The sequence below is a fragment of the Oreochromis niloticus genome, linkage group LG20 (genome assembly GCF_001858045.2).
Source record: "Oreochromis niloticus isolate F11D_XX linkage group LG20, O_niloticus_UMD_NMBU, whole genome shotgun sequence".
Classification (NCBI taxonomy): domain Eukaryota; kingdom Metazoa; phylum Chordata; class Actinopteri; order Cichliformes; family Cichlidae; genus Oreochromis; species Oreochromis niloticus.
Window position 1 is genome coordinate 8,382,307 of NC_031984.2, and position 19,957 is coordinate 8,402,263.

General features: G+C 37.9%; 3 protein-coding genes across 4 annotated transcripts; 2 read left to right on the forward strand and 1 right to left on the reverse strand.

Annotated features, from left to right (window-relative positions):
* The first annotated feature begins 238 nt into the window (after positions 1-238).
* cptp (ceramide-1-phosphate transfer protein) lies at positions 239-5,583 on the forward strand. 2 transcript variants are annotated; one of them, XM_013274250.3, is made up of 3 exons: positions 239-339; positions 479-608; positions 2,591-5,583. In XM_013274250.3, the coding sequence occupies exons 2-3, from the start codon at positions 484-486 to the stop codon at positions 3,111-3,113; spliced, it is 648 nt and encodes a 215-aa protein (XP_013129704.1). In that variant the 5' UTR covers positions 239-339; positions 479-483; the 3' UTR covers positions 3,114-5,583. The 2 variants fall into 2 exon arrangements, with proteins under 2 accessions (XP_013129704.1, XP_003439140.2); XM_003439092.4 differs by having other exon boundaries at positions 250-309.
* A 947-nt stretch (positions 5,584-6,530) lies between these two features.
* ubxn10 (UBX domain protein 10) lies at positions 6,531-8,712 on the forward strand. Its single transcript, XM_005448411.4, has 2 exons — positions 6,531-6,631; positions 6,757-8,712. The coding sequence occupies exon 2, from the start codon at positions 6,805-6,807 to the stop codon at positions 7,450-7,452; it is 648 nt and encodes a 215-aa protein (XP_005448468.1). The 5' UTR covers positions 6,531-6,631; positions 6,757-6,804; the 3' UTR covers positions 7,453-8,712.
* ddx19a (DEAD-box helicase 19a) lies at positions 8,503-19,538 on the reverse strand. Its single transcript, XM_005448410.3, has 11 exons — positions 19,319-19,538; positions 19,110-19,173; positions 18,811-19,003; positions 18,633-18,725; positions 14,902-15,004; positions 14,676-14,790; positions 14,403-14,580; positions 12,269-12,506; positions 9,633-9,795; positions 9,135-9,326; positions 8,503-9,032 (listed from the first exon to the last, which is right to left on the reverse strand). Exons 1-11 carry the CDS (start codon positions 19,373-19,375, stop codon positions 8,971-8,973), a joined length of 1,458 nt encoding a protein of 485 aa, XP_005448467.1. The 5' UTR covers positions 19,376-19,538; the 3' UTR covers positions 8,503-8,970.
* Between the last annotated feature and the right edge of the window lie 419 nt (positions 19,539-19,957).

A 19,957-nucleotide genomic window follows, 5' to 3' on the forward strand; every position in this document is an offset into this window, starting at 1 on the left:
ACTGCCTGCAGGGATTTCAGGTGCATTCATTTATAAAAGTTCATTTCTGGCATACAAAGGCTATGTTGTTTGTCACTTTTTATTTTTCACACATCAGTGACGTTTATGCAACAAAAATATTTGTTTAGGTGCGGGGGGATCAGTGTTTGGGTTATAATAACTTCTTTCAATAAGTCCAAGAAGCAATTAAGGTAAAAATTTCCCTCGCTTTTATTTTGAAGACAAAGTCGCCAATTTAGAGCCTGCGCAGTAGAACCGGATAAGAACAGACAGGATCTGTCACTTCACGTTGTCGAGAAAAAGAAATGCGTAATTTTTCTTTCAATTTTAACTTTTCTTGTAGGTGACGAGTTCACTTCTTGATCGTTTACCACAGGGCTTACATTTTTACCCAGTTCCGGTTTGTTTGTAGCCCCGAAATACATTTTTTTCATTCATTTTTTACGTGCCTGTTTGTGTCATTTGCACTTCCTGGTAGAAACCATGGCAGGCTCAGAAGACCAGAAGTTCTCCCTCCAGGAGGTCCTAGACACTTTTAAGTTGTGTCTGTCGGAAAATAAAGAAGTCTATCTAGAACAGTACGTCGCTGGATGGCGTGGGCTTGTAAAGTAAGTGATCAGTGTAGAAGTAAACTAAGGCGAGCAGATCACAGCAAGGTAAATGTAGGACAGAGTGTTTACTGTGAGCTAAGATCAAGTCTTGAGATTTATATCTGATCTAGCTGACTCTTCTTCTTTAAAAAAAAAATCTCTCTCTCTCTATCTATCTATCTATCTATCTATCTATCTATCTATCTATCTATCTATCTATCTATCTATCTATCTATCTCTCTCTCTCTCTCTCTCTCTCTCTCTCTCTCTCTCTCTCTCTCTCTCTATATATATATATATATATATATATATATATATATATATATATATATATATATATATACATACATGTTAAGTTTCATATGTTTAATGAATAAATAAAAGTGTCACCTTCATGGCATGAAAACTTTCCAGGTTACAGACCCTCAAAGAACATAGGGGTGGGCTAAAATTTGCTGCTTTTTAATTAATTATTTTATGAGTCCTTACAGCTTCATTATTGCAGGAGATGTCCACAGGTTTGAAAAACACATTAAAGCTCTTTTCAAAATCAATTGTATAACCTGAAATCAAATCCCCCTTTTGTTCAATTCTGTTTTCTGCATCCAACTTTGTGCCTCAGTATCATGTCTCCTTTCCCTCAGCCCCAACTGCTTGCACCAGATGGCTGCCCCTGACTGAGCCTGGTTCTCCCTTTTAACAGGTTTCTTCCTGTTAAAAGGAAATGTTCTTTCCCACTGTTGCCAAAATGCTTGTTAATAGGGGGTTGTCTGATTGTTGGGGTTTCTCTGTATTATTGTAGGGTTATTGTGCCTTATAGTGTTAAGCACTTTAAGGTGACTTTTGTGATTTTTAAATAAATAAAATTGGATTGTATTGAAAGTTATATTGTAGTTTCAATTGCAAAACTACAGCAGTCGAATGTCTGTGAAACAAGGGTCATATCACAGGCTGGGATAGGTGGCTGATCAAAACATATGAAAGGGTCTACTTTACCGACAGACTGATCCCAGGATCATATTCCTGGTATTAGTGTACCTTCTTGGCTAGGTCTCTGTGGAAAAAGAGATTTTATTCTCAGTGGACTTTCTGGTTTTAAAAAAAATCAATAAAATGTGATGACAGAAGCAGGCCGACAATACAAAGTATTTGCAAAACTGGTAATGCTAGCATGAGCGTTCCTTTTTAAAGCTCCATGTTTTTCTTATATAAGAGCAATTAAAGGATTCAATAGAAAAAAGAAACGAATACCAGAGCTGTATAGTGAGGGTTTTGTTGCATTCAAAAGGCAAACAAACAGTTTTGTTTATCAAAGGGTCAAAATATCCATAAAATTCATTTAATATTGTTTAATTAAGGTAACACAAACTCATTGCCTTTACTTTACATCAATCGATTGTGCTTGCGTGCCCTGCCAGGCCCTTTTGAAGGCCCACTCTGAACCACAAAAATCCTGAATGTCACACAGCAACAAACGGTGTGACTTTCAGGGCTGTTTGATTATAAGGTTTAGTTAGTTAGTTAGGTTCACTGAAATACAACTAACTTAAAATTCAACTGACTAAACACACAACAGCTTGACAGAGGGTATTGTTTGGACTCTCTTCAATTTTAGGAGCAAAAAATAAAAGTAAAGGAATCAAAGGCAACACGATAGCATTACGAAACAGGCTGAGGCACAATAATAACTGCATCTTGATAATATTTTAGAAATGACTGGAATTTGTAATTATAATTGAAATTCAAATTGCAGCAGCTTTCATAAATGTTGCATTTTTATTGTGAAAAGTATGTGAAATATTTTGCAGCAGGAACAGCATAAAAGGGAAAGAGTTGAGCTTCAGCTCTGGTCTGTGAGTGAATTCTTGGAATTTCTCATGTGAACTGAACTGATTATAATTTGCAGACATTTAGAATTTACTGATTATACTCTCAGCTGTAATAGTAGACCAAAAGGACACCCAGGTGTTAACTGAGTGTGTTTTTACTCCTTGTAATAGGTTTCTGAACAGCTTGGGAAGTGTCTTTGGCTTCATTTCTAAGGATGCTGTCGGCAAGATCCAGATCCTTGTGAGTTATATGAAGGGTGAGAACGCTTCTCACTATGCTACTGTGCAGTCGATGGTAAAATACGAACTGGACAATAATCTCGTGGATGTGAACAAGAAAGGAAGCCACCCAGAGTCTGGCTGTCGTACTCTGCTGAGGCTCCACCGCGCTCTGAGGTGGCTGGAGCTCTTCCTGGATCGCCTGCGCACCAGCACAGAAGACAGTAAAACATCTGCCCTGTGTGCAGAGGCCTACAACGAGTCCCTTGCCCAGCACCATCCGTGGATGATCCGTAAGGCTGCGGGCATGGCGTTCCTCGTGCTTCCTGGTCGCCAAACCTTTTTCGAAGTAATGAATGTTGGCCCGCCTGAGCAAGTTGTGGCCAAGCTGGGGGAGGCCCTACCTCTCATCTCTGAGGTGTACCAGATCACAGAGGACCTATATGCTCAACATAACCTGCTTGATTTACCTTAGAAGCAAGAAGTGCTAATATCTGACGGCTCATACTTTATATAATTAAATATTTGTAACTTGTCCTTGGTGAAAGGCTGCTGAACAAGATGCTTCTGCTGCTTGGATTGTGTCATAACTAGCTGTAATACCACTAAGATTAATTTTGAAACTACTGTATACATGTTTTAACATAAGATTGTGTACATTTTCCTCCACGTAATGGACCTTTGAATGTATTTTTATTAACTAATCTTTTGCTTTTAAATCAACAGTTCCCAGTCTAGGGCCAGAGATCATTTACAGTATATTAATTAATATTAATATATTGTTTGAAGATTTTACATTTTTAGACAGGTAGAAATATATAATTTAAAAAGCTGCACCTTTTAAACTTTTGACCATCCACCCATCAATCTTTCTGAATAAATGAGCCCAGCCATCTCTCAGAGGAAGGTTAAACATGTAGGATAAGATCCTGTTGGTTTAATTCTTATAATATTTAACAGAATAAAATCCTTCTTAAAATAACCAATCTTAAATAATAAAAATCAGTTTATTATTTATTTTTTTAAATCCTAAAGGACTTTTTGACTTGGTTTTGTAATTTAGTTTAAAATTGCAATTAGATATTTATATTTGAAAAAGAAACTGATCCTGATTTTACCTTAAATCCCTTTGTTAGAAAAAACTTTAAGTAAAGCTGTTGGAGAAACAGTCTTAGACAATAAATTAATAAAAGTTAAAATCTAAAAGAGTTTTTAGACAGAATTTCAATTTTCAATTCTCTCCCAGCAGTCAAGATTTAGAAAACAACATGGCAAAATAACTGCTTCTTTTAAAGCATAAATGACAATACTGATACAAACAATACAAAACAATTTCTTTTTCTTCATTTCTAGAAGGCTTTTGATACAGTTTACAATGCCACCTTAATAGACTACACAACACTACTTTACCCGGGAATGCTGTAAGTTGGTTTTTAAGTTACTTGTAAGCTAACACATTGTGTCGCTTTGCCTCGTCTGCCCTCCCTTGTCTTCTATTATTCAAGGAGTTCCCCAGGGCTCCATATTAGGACCACTATATATAACTTTTCCATTAATTAAATGCTGCATTCTGTTTTTATTCAGTCATCTATTGGTATAAATTATTTACAGTTATCATTTACTGTTCAACTCCTTCAGTAGTATGCAACCTGGAATTTCTGCACTCATTCTTTGATGTTCCCATTTGATGTGGGAACAACTTCAAAAACATAATTAAGTTTGTGTTACATGCAGACAATTCCCAGTTCAGGTTCTTCTCAGATGACCAAAAGCTCATCTTAAAACTTGCATCTTTGTTTATTTCTTTACTTATGTTTGTATTTGTTGCAATCTGCACTACCTTCTTGGCCTGGTCTCTCTTAACAAAGGTGTTTTAACCTCAGTAACACTATTTACCTTGATTTAAAAAAAATGAAAATCTGAATTAATGAAATAAAAGGAAATATTGATCTGCTTGAAGTTATCAAATTTCGGCTGGAGGATGTTCAAATTGCATAGTTTTCCATTGTGGTCATGTTTGGGAATAGCTGCTTTGGATTGTTTTGTTTTGTTTTTTTAAGTTAATTTAAAAACATGAAGGGAACTACAGTGGGTCCCTGAAGTCTTGGGCTCCCGTTTAAAGCTGCTGTTTTTGCAACAACATTTATTCAAAGGAAATAAACCAAGTTTGCATTTTGGATTTGAGATTTCAGCATTTATAAGTAATGAAGAAACAATGAAATGGCAAATTAATTAGAAGTTAACAAATGTTTAGCTCTCAGATATGAAAACAGGCTGAAGAGATTTAATATCTTAAGAGGATTAACACAAAAGTTATTTGCTGGCATGATGATGATATTTTGTAATGTTTAAAAGACCAAACATTTAATTGGGGAAACATGACACAAAGTAATAATGAATAATAGTGAGGTATACCAATTATGAAAATTGTATGGAATAAAGTAAACTGTTACGTCAGTTTTTAAGCTGCCATGCAGTATTTAATCCAGTGTTAAAATGTTGAACTTTCTGTTGTAGATAATGATTATTAATGACCTTTGTTCATCCATTTTCATTTATAATAATTAATCATCATCCAAATTTATGGAATATGTTGTAATATATCCAAATAGAGACTTCATTGGGAAATGGCATGTTGTAAATCATTTATTAAAAAGGTTTAACTCTGTACATTGTTATTGTCCATAAATTCATATCACTTCAGTGTTTTACTACACATCTGATTTAGTTTTTTTCTTGTTAAATTAATGAAGATTTGTATTTTTGTTACATGCAAATGTTTATTTATGTCCACATGAACAAATGGTTTGCATTATGAAATGATTTATGATTAATGTACAAATATTATGATAGAATATTGCATTGTATTTGGAACAAGCATGTTCTGTATTCTGTGTTATTATTCACTGAAACATGTAATAAACATTGTAGGTGAAAAAAAGAAAGATGTTCCCTTTTGGCAGTGAAGGATGTACTTAAGGTTTCTTATTTAGTGAATTAAACTTTGTCATGTGATTTTTTTTTTTTCCTTACAAGGAAAATAAGTCCTTGTAAGTGCAGCCATCTCACTGTCCTTAAACCTCATCTTCTTGTAATCACATGTCTTTGCTTTTGTGATCCCACAAAATCCCCACTGGTCTGTGTGAGCAAATAATAATTTGCTACAAATATTTTCCAAAGTCCAGTAGTAGAAAGGACTAAACATCGCTGTAGTGTTTGATGAAGGTGACAGAAATGAACACATAGCATTAAAATGAGACTAAATACACTCACCGGCCACTTTGTTGGGTACACCTGTTCAGCTACACATTAATGCAAATGTTTACTCAACCAATCACATGGCAGCAACTAAATGCATTTAGGCATATAGACAAGATGATCCACTATAATTCAGTTTGAGCATCAGAATGTGGACGAAAGGTGATTTAAGTGACTTTGAATATGGCATGATTGTTGGTGCCAGATGGGTTGATCTGAGTATTACAGAAACTGCTGATCTGCTGGGATTTTCCCACACCACAGAGAATGGTCTGGAAAAGAGAAAAAAATCCAGTAAACAGCAGTTCCCTGGGCAAAAAGGCCTTGTTGATACCAAACGAGCTATACAGAAGAGCACAAAATACCCCAAGCCTTTAAGCAGATGGGCTACAGCAGCAGAAATTTGACCAAAGTGATTAAGGCTAAGGATATTTTTCCTACATTATTTTATTTTAGGTAGTTTTGTGAGAACACAATATTGTTTCAGTTAGTTTTGGTTTTGATTATAGTGAATACTTTTTCAAACCTAATTTTAGCTTTTAGCTAACTAAACAATAAAATAAGCTTGCCAACTTCTGTTTGCATGAATGTATGAAGCTGCAGTTGCATGTTTCCAACAGCAGGGGACTCCCACTCTCCAACCACAGGTCGTCAAGGAAACCAGAGTGTCATGGCAACGTCGCTGACGCTTGAGAAGGGACTTAATACCAAATTGGGAAGTAAAGCACACAAACGGTAGTTTAACTTGTTGACCAGCTACGGAAGCGTACATTTACACGTTTACCCAGTGCGATAGTTTTTAAAAGCTGTGCTCATAGCCTTTAGACCAATATAAACTTTCTTTACTCCTTTTTGTAAAGCACTTACGCCGAAACACAGCTGGAAATCTTCAAAGCAGCGGATCTTCGATGCATCTAACAAGGCCAAAATCCTCTAAGGGGCGAAGCAGACCTGCTGTAGACAGCTCACTGTATCCAGGGGAGGCGAACAGCATCCAGAGAGAGCCGAGGTCTCCTGAGTTCCGCAGGCCGGACAGAAACCTTCGCTCCCGGTCTCAGCCCGTCATGTTGCAAGCTAACCACCTGAGCCAGGAGGAAGTTTTGCACATGCTGCAGCGTACTCCTGCTGCTCCGCCACAGTCCTTAAACAAGTACAAAGTCCTTCCGTCAATAGAGAGGAGAAGGCAGTCAGAGGTGAGCTTGCACAAAGACGTGTCCAACCTTAACCTAGAAAATGATGGTGATGGTGAGACCAAGATCTGCAGCCCCAGTGATTCAACGGCAGAAGCTGGCAGTGGCAGTTTGCTTCTTGCTGTAAGAGCTCCATGCGGAAGGAGGTTTCAGCAGCCCTTTGACCCCACACACACTCTGCTGACAGTGAAAGCCAGTGCAGAGGCCAGGTTTGGAACCAGGTATGAAGATGCTTGCATTGAGACCATGGAGGTACCACGCAGGAGCTTTACAGACCTGGGCATGACTCTGGCACAGTGTGCCATTCCTAACAGATCCGTGCTGTGCATCTCTCAGAAAACTGACAGTATGGGGGGACAAGAGTAATATGTGTTTTTTGGGGTCTGTAATTGTGCATTTTGTAGCTTCACTTGGATATCTGAACTTCACTGTGCAAAGTTTAAAAGGCTTCTTTTACACCAATCTGTAGCCTCTAAGATTTTTAATGCCAAACTTTGTCCAATATGCACCTTACTCAAGTAAAATTAAGCTTCTTGTGCTCAGGATGTGTCTGTGTAGCAGAAGAGATGTTTTTACTGTATTGTGTGTTCATGAACCTGCACAGAGTTGTGATTCTTCAGAGTACTTTGAGATTATATACATTTCAGGATGTATAAATAATAAATGTTTCATAACTCTGGAAGCTCAATGAGCAAATGGGGTTATATATTTGAAAAAAAAAATTCACAACTATGTTGATTCTCAAAAATGATTTAGATGGCCTTTACGCATGTAAAAGCTCAGTTTTGCAATCTACGTTTAATAAATTTTAGTAAAGCTCCTTTCAACTTGTTTTGCTGAAGTGTTCATTAAAACTAACTTATCATAATCAAGTTTTATAATTAAATGAGGGAAAGTAATCTTTTGAATCATTTGATCAAATTTAAATAAATAAAATGTATCCTTTTTCATGCAGTTCATGGCATGAGCAAGCAAGTATAACTTCTTCCCCCCCACAAAAAGTTTAATGACAAATTAAAATTTTAGAAGTTTTACATTTATGTCTGCAGTATGTACCATTTATACTTAGAGTTCAGGGTGCCTCACATCCCACCGAATGATATTTACTACTTTAATTGCTTCAGGAAGGTTTTGCAAGCTGGAATTGTACAGCCTGCTCCTGAAGGCATCATCAAAACCTTATTACTCAGGTGTACTCATTAAAATGTAAGCTATTAGAACTACGCCGAGGAACTTGGAGTTTTTCACCCGAGTGAGTCAATTAGTCTGCTTGGAGACTAAAACTGAAAATACAGTTTTAAATTTTAAGTAAAATTATGGTCAAATGTGTTTCAACAAACTCATAATACCATTTGTGCCAACTCTGGAAAATTTATTGAAACAATCCCACAGTAAAATTAAAGAAAAGAAAAGCTATAATTTCTCTCCCTGTCTCTCTCTTTTTATTCACTTATTTTTTAAACTTTAAGTCATCTTCTCAGCAGGCTTCAACAAGATTTTTTTTTTTTTAATCCACAAAAAAACCTCAGCAACATCCTCACGTGAAATTATGACTCCCGCTACAGTAAGACAGGCATTTTAAACTTTTAAAATGCTTTAAGCCACTCAAGGATATTTGATGAAACTCAAGTCATGCAAACATCTATACTAACTACATTAATATTTCACTGCACAAATAAATTAAAGAACACTGCAATCCAACACTCCTGTATGCTTTAAGGTGACGTCAGTGAACAAAGGCAAACAAAATCAAAGTGAAAACTTTCTGTTTTGCACAGTTAACACACGCATGCATCTGTAAACAATAAAAATGCAAACAATAAATCCTTGGGGGGGGTGGGGGAATCATTAACATTTCAGGCAACATGTCTGGTTGTTGCAACTTCAGCTTATCAGGTTCTCCATTTCCTCCAGATTGGAAGTGTCAAGCTTGATGATTTTCCTGTCTGTAGGCGAAAGGAAAAAAAACAAAAAAAAACAAAACAGGACACGTCATTAGGATCTGGATTCTCTCAGTTGTATCAAGCTCGAGTAAAACTGGAACATACCGAAATGCATCTCAATCTGTTTTATAATATCCATGCTGTGCTGGCTGTCCACCATATTAACGGCAAATCCACGTCGGCCAAAACGGCCGGTACGGCCAATCCGGTGAAGGTATGTCTCATTGTCAGCATTCCCGTCCAGATCAACTGGGAGGTCAAAGTTCACCACCAAAGACACCTGTTCCACATCAATACCTGCAATCCATGTAAGCAAAATACTAAGTGCTGATGGACAATGACTTCAGGGATCAACAGTGGTTAAAGTGATCTACACTGGCTCAGTGATAAAGAAAGTTTTTTTAGACAATTTCCCCACTGATGGATTATATAATAAACATTATAATAAACTGAATCTGCCTCACTTTAAAATATCAGTGTCCAGCTCTAGCTCTACATTAATGGGTGCACACTTACCACCATTGGTATCAATCATTGGCAATCACGCTGACATTCCCTCCCAGAATGAGTTTATTTTAAACTCTCACTTAATAGCCTTCTTACCTCTTGAGCACACATTCGTGGTCACAAGCACTTTCTCTTTGCCGCTCCTGAAGCGTTCAATGACAGCAGCTCGCTGCTCCACTGTCATTTCACCACTTAGCAATGCCACCTGATGGCCCTCTTTGGTCAGACTTTCTGTCAGCCAGGCAGCCATCTTCCGGGTCTAAAGAAAGAGGGTAAGAAAAGAAGTTATAACCACTCATACTTACAATTTAGACACTAAGATTTGGGGATTTTGTTGTGCTTCTGTCACATTTCTCCCCTCAATTTTAATAGCACTCTAGTTTTCACACAGTCATACTTTCTACATTTCATTCACTGACATATACCAACATTTGCACCACTCAACAGGTCATTTTTAACACGGACAAGCAGGGAGAGAGGCAGGTGGGTCCTCTACAGCCCATTTTCCTACACCCTGCCTGGTGCCATGTTTGGCTGGGTCTGGGGACAGGTTGACTGCATCCCGGGATCACTGTTGGCTTTTACCCCTTAGCTTTTATAGCTAAGAGGTAAAAACCATGTTTGCAGCCTAGTGCAAAAAACACTGAGCTGGGCGATAGAACGATAACGATATGTATTGCGAAATAACTTTTTCTCGATAGAAAAATGAAACTATTGCGATAGACCTCATCTCTCTCTCTTCCTGTCTTAAAAAAAAAGAAAGCACAGCCAATCCAAATTAAGTAGCGCAGAGCCGAACCAATCACAGCTGCAGCGTCACGTCACGTGACGTGACTTGTTACGTACAGTACAAGTGGCAAGCCGTACATGTGTATTTGTTTGGGAAGCAGCCAGCCGCCGTGCCGGCCGGGTAATGGAGAAAATGAGTGTGCCCACTAGAGAAAAATCAACCGAGAGCTTGGGTGATCAGGCTACCGAAGAGAACACAGATGACGGTTCCAATGCCGTAGAGATTGTCGAAAGGAAGGGCCAGAGAAGTTCCGTAGACTAAAAGCGCTAATTCGTCATCGAAAACAACCAGGAGAATCCTTGCAAAGCAGCAACAGTCAATTGAGTCGGCTTTCTCCAGCATCTTACCATATGACAAAAAAGCTAAGAGACATAGTGACAATGAATGCCATAGCCTACCGTCATGCTAAAGACATGCTACCAATAAACACGTTCGAAAATGAAGGATTCAAGCAGCTAATTGAGGTAATAGCTAAGCTATACAACAAGGAGAGATTGAGAATTTCCTTTTAGTTCTCAGTTTATTTGATATTGACAAAAGTTAGTCAATTTTGTCTGTTCTTCTGTAAAACAAACTAAGATTTATTTTTAGAATTAATATTTTGTTTCTAAGTGGAATTGACAATTTAGTAGTCTGTTTTGCTTGTTCTATTTTGAAACTTAAACGCTTTAGCGGCTACCTTTTGTGTAGTTTGCAATATTTGCCTTTATTTATCTGAAACTGAAGCCTCATGTTCCTTAAGTACATCTGCCCTGTTGAACTTATTATGGGAAATAAATATTTAAATCAAAACAAGCTGCTGATTATTTCACATTTTACTTGTGAGCAATGGCACATTTAAATCTTACAAATATAGTTATTTGGCTTATATCGTGATATATATCGTTATCGCCTGAAATGAAAAAAACATGTCGTGATATGAAAAAATCTTATATCGCCCAGCTCTAATCACAACTCTACAGAGTGTTTATTTTGCTTTTAATAACTAATGATAGGGTTAAGTAAGGTGTGTGACTGCTCTGATTGATATGTATCCTGACAGACGGAGCTGTAGCAGTTCAATGTTTTCTAGGTCTGCTGATGTGACCTCTAGCTTGTGTTTGTGCCGTCTGTGTCTTTTAGGTTTTTTAATGGATTACCTAATTAACATTATGGCTTCTATCACTCGATCTTTCCGTTCACACTCAGTTCATATGCCACACAACCAGTTAATTTCACAATCATCTCATTTATTTAACTTTTTCTTTTTCTTTATATTTTGACAACCCTAGTCTGTAAGTATTCTTGTCACTTGTCGGCTGTATCGCACAAACTAATGAGCATCAGAATCCACATAAATGATAAATGTGACCTCGAACACAAGGATGAAGAGCCATTAAGTAAGACCCATTAAGTGAAAGTTTAATTAGATTATGGCGAGTCCTGTAGGAGGAGAAGCAATTCATGTTAACTGTGAACAGAAGGACACCTCACCATGGCATAAGCTCATCGCTCCTTCAGCCAGATGAGTTAAAACTGATCAGTTATTAAGTGAAAAGGTCACATGAGTCTGCTTTTTCTAAGCTCCAGCTTCCTACCTAGAGCTACAAGCAGCCACAGCCTGAAAAAAAGGATATTTCCTCTCTCAGCAAAAACACCGTGTCTTGCAGCCAAACAAACTCGTTAACTGAAATCCAATCACAGCGTGGTCAGGAATAAATAACATTTCTTATTACGAGTTTTAAATGGGGGCTCATCATGCACTATTGCTCTACTACTAGTACTGGTCTATTCAGCTACACTTTATCCGTAGATTAAAATTTAGGATACTGACTTACTGACATAAAACCCTTCTTTTTGTGAGCCCTCTCCCTTCACGAGTTACAGTGCTTTCAGTGACAAATTAAAACCATTAAATCATAAAGAAGATTTTGTTAAGCAGCTTTAAAAATACCTGACTTACCCTGCAAAAGATCATGGCCTGTGCAATGGTAAGGGCCCCGTAGAGATTACAGAGTGCCGTGAACTTGTCCTCTTTCTCTTTGCAGTTCACATAGAACTGTTTGATGGTATCCAGAGTCTCCTCCTCTCGCTTTAGCCGGATTATATTAGGTTCAGGAACAATTTGCTCTGCAAACCTCCACACGGAGTCCTCAAACGTTGCAGAGAAAAATAGCATCTGACAGTTCATCGGCAGCTGTCTGCATAAGTGTGGAGACAAAGTGTGACAACAGAAACTCGTTTAAAGACACAACAAAGAATGTGAAGTCATTAGATTTCTCTTTTCAGTTTTTTGCTGTTTTGTTATGTGTACGTTGGTATATTGGGATGGAGGAATGTTAATGTAGCTTTTGATATAACTGATGAACAAGTGTTCCCTGTAGTACATTTTTACATTAAAAGAAACATAAGGTTCCTGAAATAAACCAGACTGAACTTAGTGGAAAGCAGAGCAGCAAGTTGAAGCTGGTGCTGCAGGGCTCAAAACTGTGCAAACTATTACATGTAATATAGAGATAGCATGTATGAATAAAATATATTAATCAACAAGAAAAGGCTGATGACAACAGCAGTAAAAAATAAATAAATAAAAATGACGCAGTTGTAGTTCATGGTGGAGCTGCAGCCTCTCCTCTCTCACTCACAAAAACACATGCAGCAAATCTGAGGCCAGTGACAAAGAGGATTTCCAGAGTCGAACAGAAGGGCTCATTACTGTGACTACAATTAAAATCAAAAGGACTGTGGTGGAAAATTTTACGTTTGTGCTTCCATAACATAACACAATTAAAAGAAATTATTTTTTGTGTGCTGGTCTTGAAGAGTTCCTTCCTGTGAGAACAAAGTCTCCATGTTGCTTGGCTCACATATAAAAATGTTATCTTGCCCTTTTTGCTGTGAATCATACTTTATGTATGTATGCATGCATGTATATATTATTATCAATTTCCACTTTGATGGGCCACCTGCTCAACAAGTTTAAATATGAAGCAATCTTTTCACTGACACTCAAGCAAAGAATGCTGTTTAAGAAAAAGTTAAAATGAAAGGATTGTATGCAGATATAAATATAGTGGATATCATGTTAACTTGGCTGCCAGCTTACATCGTCTCTGCTCGCTCTTTAATGAGTTTTAAATGATGTGAAGTACTCTCCATGACCCCTTTTACACTCATCCCTGCATGCTTTAGGTTATCACACAGACACAGAGGAGGGAAAACTGCTGTCAGCTCTTGCAAAGCATTTCGTGACATCTGCCAGATTTAAAGACTGGGTTTATCTGCACACAGAGGGTTTTTATTCTAATTTGTTCTTTATTAGCTTTGTCGCCGCAAGAAGGAAATCAAAGGTGTATGGGAGGAGGTGAAAAGACTCCTCTACTCACACAGGTGGTTTAATAAACAATTCTTATTTACAGATGTTCTCATTGCGATTTTAGGAACAAGCACTGATGCTGTAGACTAGAACAATATTCCTTCTCGTCCACCTTCATTCATTATCTTGGTAATAATGCTGGCTCTTTGCTGATTGCCAAGTGTGTTTAAGAGGAGAAGCTTCAAATACAACAGCATCATCTTCATTCCCGCTGTGTTATGAAACTTTGTTGAGAAAAGCACAAGTTGCCTAAGCTGAATCCTCTTTCCCACATCTCTCTCCCACATGTAAAATCCACGTGCATGTATATTTAGGTACAAATGTGAGTGGAACGCCTGCACTGTGGCATCAACCAGTACTGTCTTCCTACTGTGTTTTCCACACCAAGAACAGGTTCTGTAGTTCAGAGGTACACATCTTTTAATTTAAAAACTGGCAACTGAATAAATTTTTAGTGAAGATTCGTGCCACTTTGGTGGAAATAAAGTTACTGGCCACAATAAGCCAGAAGCAGGCTAATCTACTTGCCTGATGTGCTTTTGTTGGTTATGCTAAACCTACTATGACTGATAAAATGAACTATGACATTATAGATTATGGCACCAAATACTAAGTAATTAAAAACCTGCTTCAGGTGAACTGTACTGTATGCCATGTTTACCAGCCAGTGTTTGTTACTGTAAAAATAAAAATATGAACATGAAGACCAAAAAGAGTGCACCTGTGGATTCGAATGCTCTGGTCCCGGTGGCCCTGGGTGGCGATCATCACATCAGCCTCATCCAGCACAAACATAGTGATTTTTTTGGGGTCAATGAGCTTGTACTTGGTGCACCAATCGTGGACTGTGCCCGGTGTACCAATGACAATCTGCTCTTGCAACTTGGCTCCTCGCTCCACTGAACACAATGCAGACAGTCATGCAGTGAACACAGGCTGGTGACTAGAAATATCTTTTCTTCATAAGAGAGTACAATTACTATCATATTCTTACTTCTATTTCCCCGAATGGCGTATGCCAGCTTCACATCTGGACAAAATTTCCCCATTTGCTCAATGACTTGACCAGTCTGCAATGCGAGCTCGTACGTCGGTGCGATGCAAAGGCACTAAAAGAAACATTTTTTGACCCAGTGAATACATTTCAGGGTCTGATAAAAGGATACCAGCTGTCTCAGGAGATTGAAAATGCTGTGATACTCTGAGGATGTTCTGCTTACCTGAGTCCACTTATTGTCAGGGTTTACATGGCTGAGCATGGCCAGAGAGAATGCAGCAGTTTTACCTGTGCCAGACTGCGACTGTGCAATCAGATTCTGAGGTCTGAAAGCAGAAAAAAGTAGACATGAAGAAATGAATAAATAACAGAAAAATCTGATGTGCTGAAGCTTTGAAAGGTTTTTAAAAATTTTGACTACTTACATTTTTTTAACCATTACAACAGGACAAAAGTTCATTAAAAAAAAAATTAAAAAAAATCGCAAACTAAAGTTTTATTAAGTAAAAAACAAAACATACCCCATATGCTGAAGCCTCACCTCCTGAAGCCAGGGAACCAACACACAAAAATGTGCATAAACATATTTATTTATTCCCACCATTGTTTCAATTATTTGTTGTCAGCAGATTAGACTTGTGACCCTTTCATTTCCTGACAGCTGACAACAAGCTGGCTAAACAACAACAAGCTGTAAGCTGGTAGGCTTACAAAATTATGCCTGCTAATGTTGGGCTTGAGTGTCCTATAATTCACCATTTCCTTCTGATAAACAGTTGTATTACATTTTCACATCTTATGGGAGATTATTCGCCAAGTGTCCCAGTCCAACAGCGCTGAATTCGTCAACATCGGCTAACAGCATTTATCAGAGGCAAAAAAGCAGCGCTGTCACTATACTAGAATTTCAAAGTCAATACCAATACCCAGGAAATTACTCAATACCATTTTTAACGCCACACACAAGATTTTGACCCCATCCTGCAACACCATTAATAATGGCAAAGAGGTCATACCTAGGAAAAGTTATTTTGTTACATTTTCAACTAATCTTCCCAATAAATTAGATTTAACAAAATAAGTATTTGAGATTAAATTTAGAGGTTTTATTCATTTTCAAAATTATTTAAAGCATTTAATCACAGATCGTGAAGGTAAAATATATTTTAGAACCTACTAATAAACAACAGGTACAAACAACACAATAGCTAACACATCTAAATCATTTTATTATTGTAGAAGAAGAGCATTATAAAAAGGTTACAAATGAAGTTTGGATATTAGTTAGGCCAAAATAAAAATGGAGCTCAGGAAACATTAAAAACTGAGCTCAATCAATATAAATTTGTAATGCTTGTGCATACAAATTCTACTTGTGTCTTTAGTGTTACCAGTCTTTTTACTTAACAAAATCCCTTAAATTTAAATGTCACTGTGTATACATTGTGTATACCACTGTGCACACTGTGTATACAACGTCCACACAGCTGTGAAAAATGTTATGCTTTGCTTTACAACTTCATATCGGGGCGACCGTGGCTCAGGGGGTTGGGAAGGACACCTGTAACCGGAAGGTCGCCGGTTCGATCCCCGGCCTCTCTGTCCTGGTCGTTGTGTCCTTGGGCAAGACACTTTACCCTACCGCCTACTGGTGTTGGCCAGAGGGGCCGATGGCGCGATATGGCAGCCTCGCTTCTGTCAGTCTGCCCCAGGGCAGCTGTGGCTACAACCGTAGCTTGCCTCCACCAGTGTGTGAATGTGAGCGTGAATGAATAATGTCATTGTAAAGCGCTTTGGGTGCCTTGAAAAGCGCTATATAAATCCAATGCATTATTATTATTATTATATCAGAGAGACAGGTGCTGCTGTCTTTTAAGACTTACAGACCTGGCTAACTGTGAGGGGGGGGGGGGCTAACATCAGAACCAACAACCACCTTTATATATAAATAAAGTAAAAACAGTATAAAAGACTAATAAGGGCAGGAAAGTATACACGTCCAGTTGACTAGTCACACACAATTATGGTAGCAGGTATAAATATTTGGGGATTTACGCTATATGTAAAAAAGAAAATTAATAGTTGTTCTTTTATAGATAATTGTGAAGCTTTTATGCAGCCATGACACTAAACAAGTATTTTATTCTTTCTTTCTCGACTCGGTCATTTAAATTCCCATGATTTGCTGGTTTAGTAGTCTTAAAAATAGAAGCAAACTTGGGGGTGAATTGTCAAGCTGTGCCCTTAATGACTTTTTGCATCTGTATGAGCTTCTCAAAGGCACAGATCATCATTTTGGAACCTCAGCTTCTCTTACATGTTGAGTTCCAGATGTTTCAATCAGGGCTAAGGTTTAGTCTCCCAAAGGCAGCAGAAGTAGATCCAGCCTGTCATTTACTCCATCTGTTCTTGTTTTTAAGAAACATTTTAAACAGTTGTCTTCCATCAATTGTGGCAACAGTGGAAGATATTTGGATCATGTACTTTGTTTTTTTCATAGCCAACTATATGTATGCATTTTGCTGCACTGTCTGTACAGCATTTGTTAATTTAAGGTTCCTATATGTAAGGATCTTTTAAAGAGTAATTAAATATTTAAATATTAATAAAATAGTGTAGCTTTTTGGCATAAGGCACCATGAATACAAGTGTGACATCCACACACATCTTTAAGATGAAAAAAGGCAAATGTTTAAAATTTTTTCTGCAATAAATAACTTTAAATTGCTGTTAAATAAATCTCTTAGAATATTTATCAAGTTAATTGTTTTGGCACAAATTCAAAACGAGTGAATATGAACTCACAGCTGTGCCAGCACAATGGGCAGCTAGCCAACTAGCATTACCCAGCATGTCTTTTGATAGTGTAATTTTGTAACTGAGCAATTATCAGTATTAAAAATAGGTCTTTTTTTTTTTTTTTTAATCACTCTGTCCCATGTTTCCCCTGATGAAATGTGTTAGTTTTAAGTTATTAATTGTTGTAATGTAGTAATTTATTTATTTAATATGATTAGAAAAGTGAGAGAAAAGTACATTTAACACAGGACCCCACAGGAACCGTTTCTCAGCCCTACCAGTGGTCAATGCAAAATACACAATAATGTAAACCACCTGAAAAACCACAGTGCACATTTTTTTTTCTGGCCACTGGAAATTATGACTATACGTCCTTTGCTGTCATCTCAACAAACACCATTTGTTGAGATGACAGCAAAGAGATGTCCATTAAAGTGCCATTATTATCAACCTGATAATTTACTGAGAAAAAAAAAACTACTATAAATTTTAAAAGAGCACGCAACTGTAACATTTACGAATTTAAAACAGACAGATACTTGGGATTCTCCCCTCAAACAACTTAACTGTTTTCAGTCAATAAATTAAACAGATTTCTCCCTTCGCTACTAAGACAGATGACTAAAAATCTGACTTATTATAGTGTTGCATTTTCTAACTAGTAGTCATTTTCCTTTTCCATTCATTTTTTTCCACTTATCAGGGTCATGGCAGGGCTGGAGCCTATTCAAGCTACCAATGGGCGAGAGGCAGGGTACACCCTGGACAGGTCACCAATATGAGCCAGGGTTAAAACAGCATTAGTCCCATTTTAATTTTGTTTTCAACTGAGTTTGTCATTTTTCACACCGTCTTTGCTCATTTCAGTTTAGTTTTTATTGTTTTGATGTTCGGATACTTGTCAGAGGCAAGATCTATGAGGTTCAGAACAGCAAATACAATAAAACAACACTTTGAGAAGGCAGCTTACTCATTATCACTCACGGCCTCATATAATTAACAAGCATCTCCACCAGAGCCTCACCAAGCTCAACAAATTGGTTAAAAAAACAAACAAACAAACATTAAAAATAAATGGAATTGCCTTGTATCGTTGAACTTCGTTTCAGATTTGTATTTGTTGATTTACATGTAGTTTTTTATAAACGGACTTACGGCTGTGCCAACATCATAGGCAAAGCGTTTTCCTGGATCCTGGATGGTCTGTTAAAGCCCATATTGTACACCCCCTTCAGCAACTCAGGCTTCCTATTAAAAAGACAAAAGAAGGTAATTTTATAAAGGTAACACACAGAGCGAACGAGCATGATGGAAGTTTTCCTTGCAGACTCACAGTCTCAGCTCCTCAAAGGTCTTCACCGAGTAAAGTGGAGAGTTGGGGTCCGCCTGCAGGACCTCCACCTGGTTTCGGTTCCTCACCAGTGAGCGGCGGATTAGTTTGTTCAGCAGAGACTGCTCGGCCAGGTTGACTCTCTCCTCTCCCTCTCCCCAGCCTCCAATTTCGGCCTTCCCCGGCATGATATTGCCTACACAGGTGGCAATACCAGCACAAACCATGACAGCGCAATTATAAGTTAGCAGTTAATTTAGTTAGCTGTGATTTTCAGGAGGAAAAACGAATAGTTACGTTACCGTTTATGTCTCCTATCATGTTGCGTGGACCACGAAGCCCACTGACTTTTTTGGAAAAGTCAAGCTAGTGAAAAAAAGACAAACCATGTTTGAAATTTTTTTTGGTGCAAATAACGCAGCAGTGACAGCGAAGTCAGCGTTAAGCTAGCTAGTTAGCCCGCGTTTTGACCCGACAGTTTGGAAGCTGTTGGGTCACCTTTAAAAGTTACCTGTAAGGATGTAGCCTCCTGAACATCCACTGCAGCTGCCCAAGAGTTCTGGGACATTTTCAGGCAGTTTTTGTATAGGTTTTTTTTTCGAGACGAGCAACCTTTTTTCTTTTTGTGCAAAAGTTTGATGTCAGCATGAGCGATGTGCGTGAGCGCGCCGCTGTCCCGACCTGAACCAACCGCAACCTGCTGCTGGACCACGCGTGTCGCATTCACAAGCGTTGGAAATATTGACTGTATTAAAACTTCAGCCCACAGACGCAACTAATCAAAGCAAAAATAAGCTGAGAAGCGGCGCTTTTGCAACGTCTTTTCGTTTTAAAGGCAATTCTTTGACGTTTCTTTAGGTGAAATGTGTGAGAGAGCTTTTAATGAAGTTCCATCCACAGATAGTTCATAATGTGATAAATATTTCTAGTAACTGTGCCATTTTCATCTTTCTTTCTGTGTGATACAAGAAAGTAATATTTTCCACACGTTTCGAGAAACATTTCGTTTGTTTGTTTTGAACTTTTAACGCTTAAATACAAGCGACGATACATTTACGCACTTTCTGAGAGATACGTGAATGCACCACAATGAACTTACTGACACACCCTTCATAGAAGACGCAACCAATTACTGCGTATCGAAATGTAT

Excerpts from the sequence above, each read along its gene's own strand:
- cptp (XM_003439092.4), top strand. Across the intron at positions 609-2,590 it reads GGATGGCGTGGGCTTGTAAA|GTTTCTGAACAGCTTGGGAA; the intron begins GTAAGTGATCAG and ends TCCTTGTAATAG.
- ddx19a (XM_005448410.3), bottom strand. The coding sequence starts at position 19,375 with ATGTCCCAGAACTCTTGGGCAGCTGCAGTGGATGTTCAGGAGGCTACA. Across the intron at positions 15,005-18,632 it reads CCTATGATGTTGGCACAGCC|ACCTCAGAATCTGATTGCAC; the intron begins GTAAGTCCGTTT and ends TTCTGCTTTCAG. Across the intron at positions 9,327-9,632 it reads CACGAATGTGTGCTCAAGAG|GTATTGATGTGGAACAGGTG; the intron begins GTAAGAAGGCTA and ends CATGGATTGCAG.
- ubxn10 (XM_005448411.4), top strand. The coding sequence starts at position 6,805 with ATGCATCTAACAAGGCCAAAATCCTCTAAGGGGCGAAGCAGACCTGCT.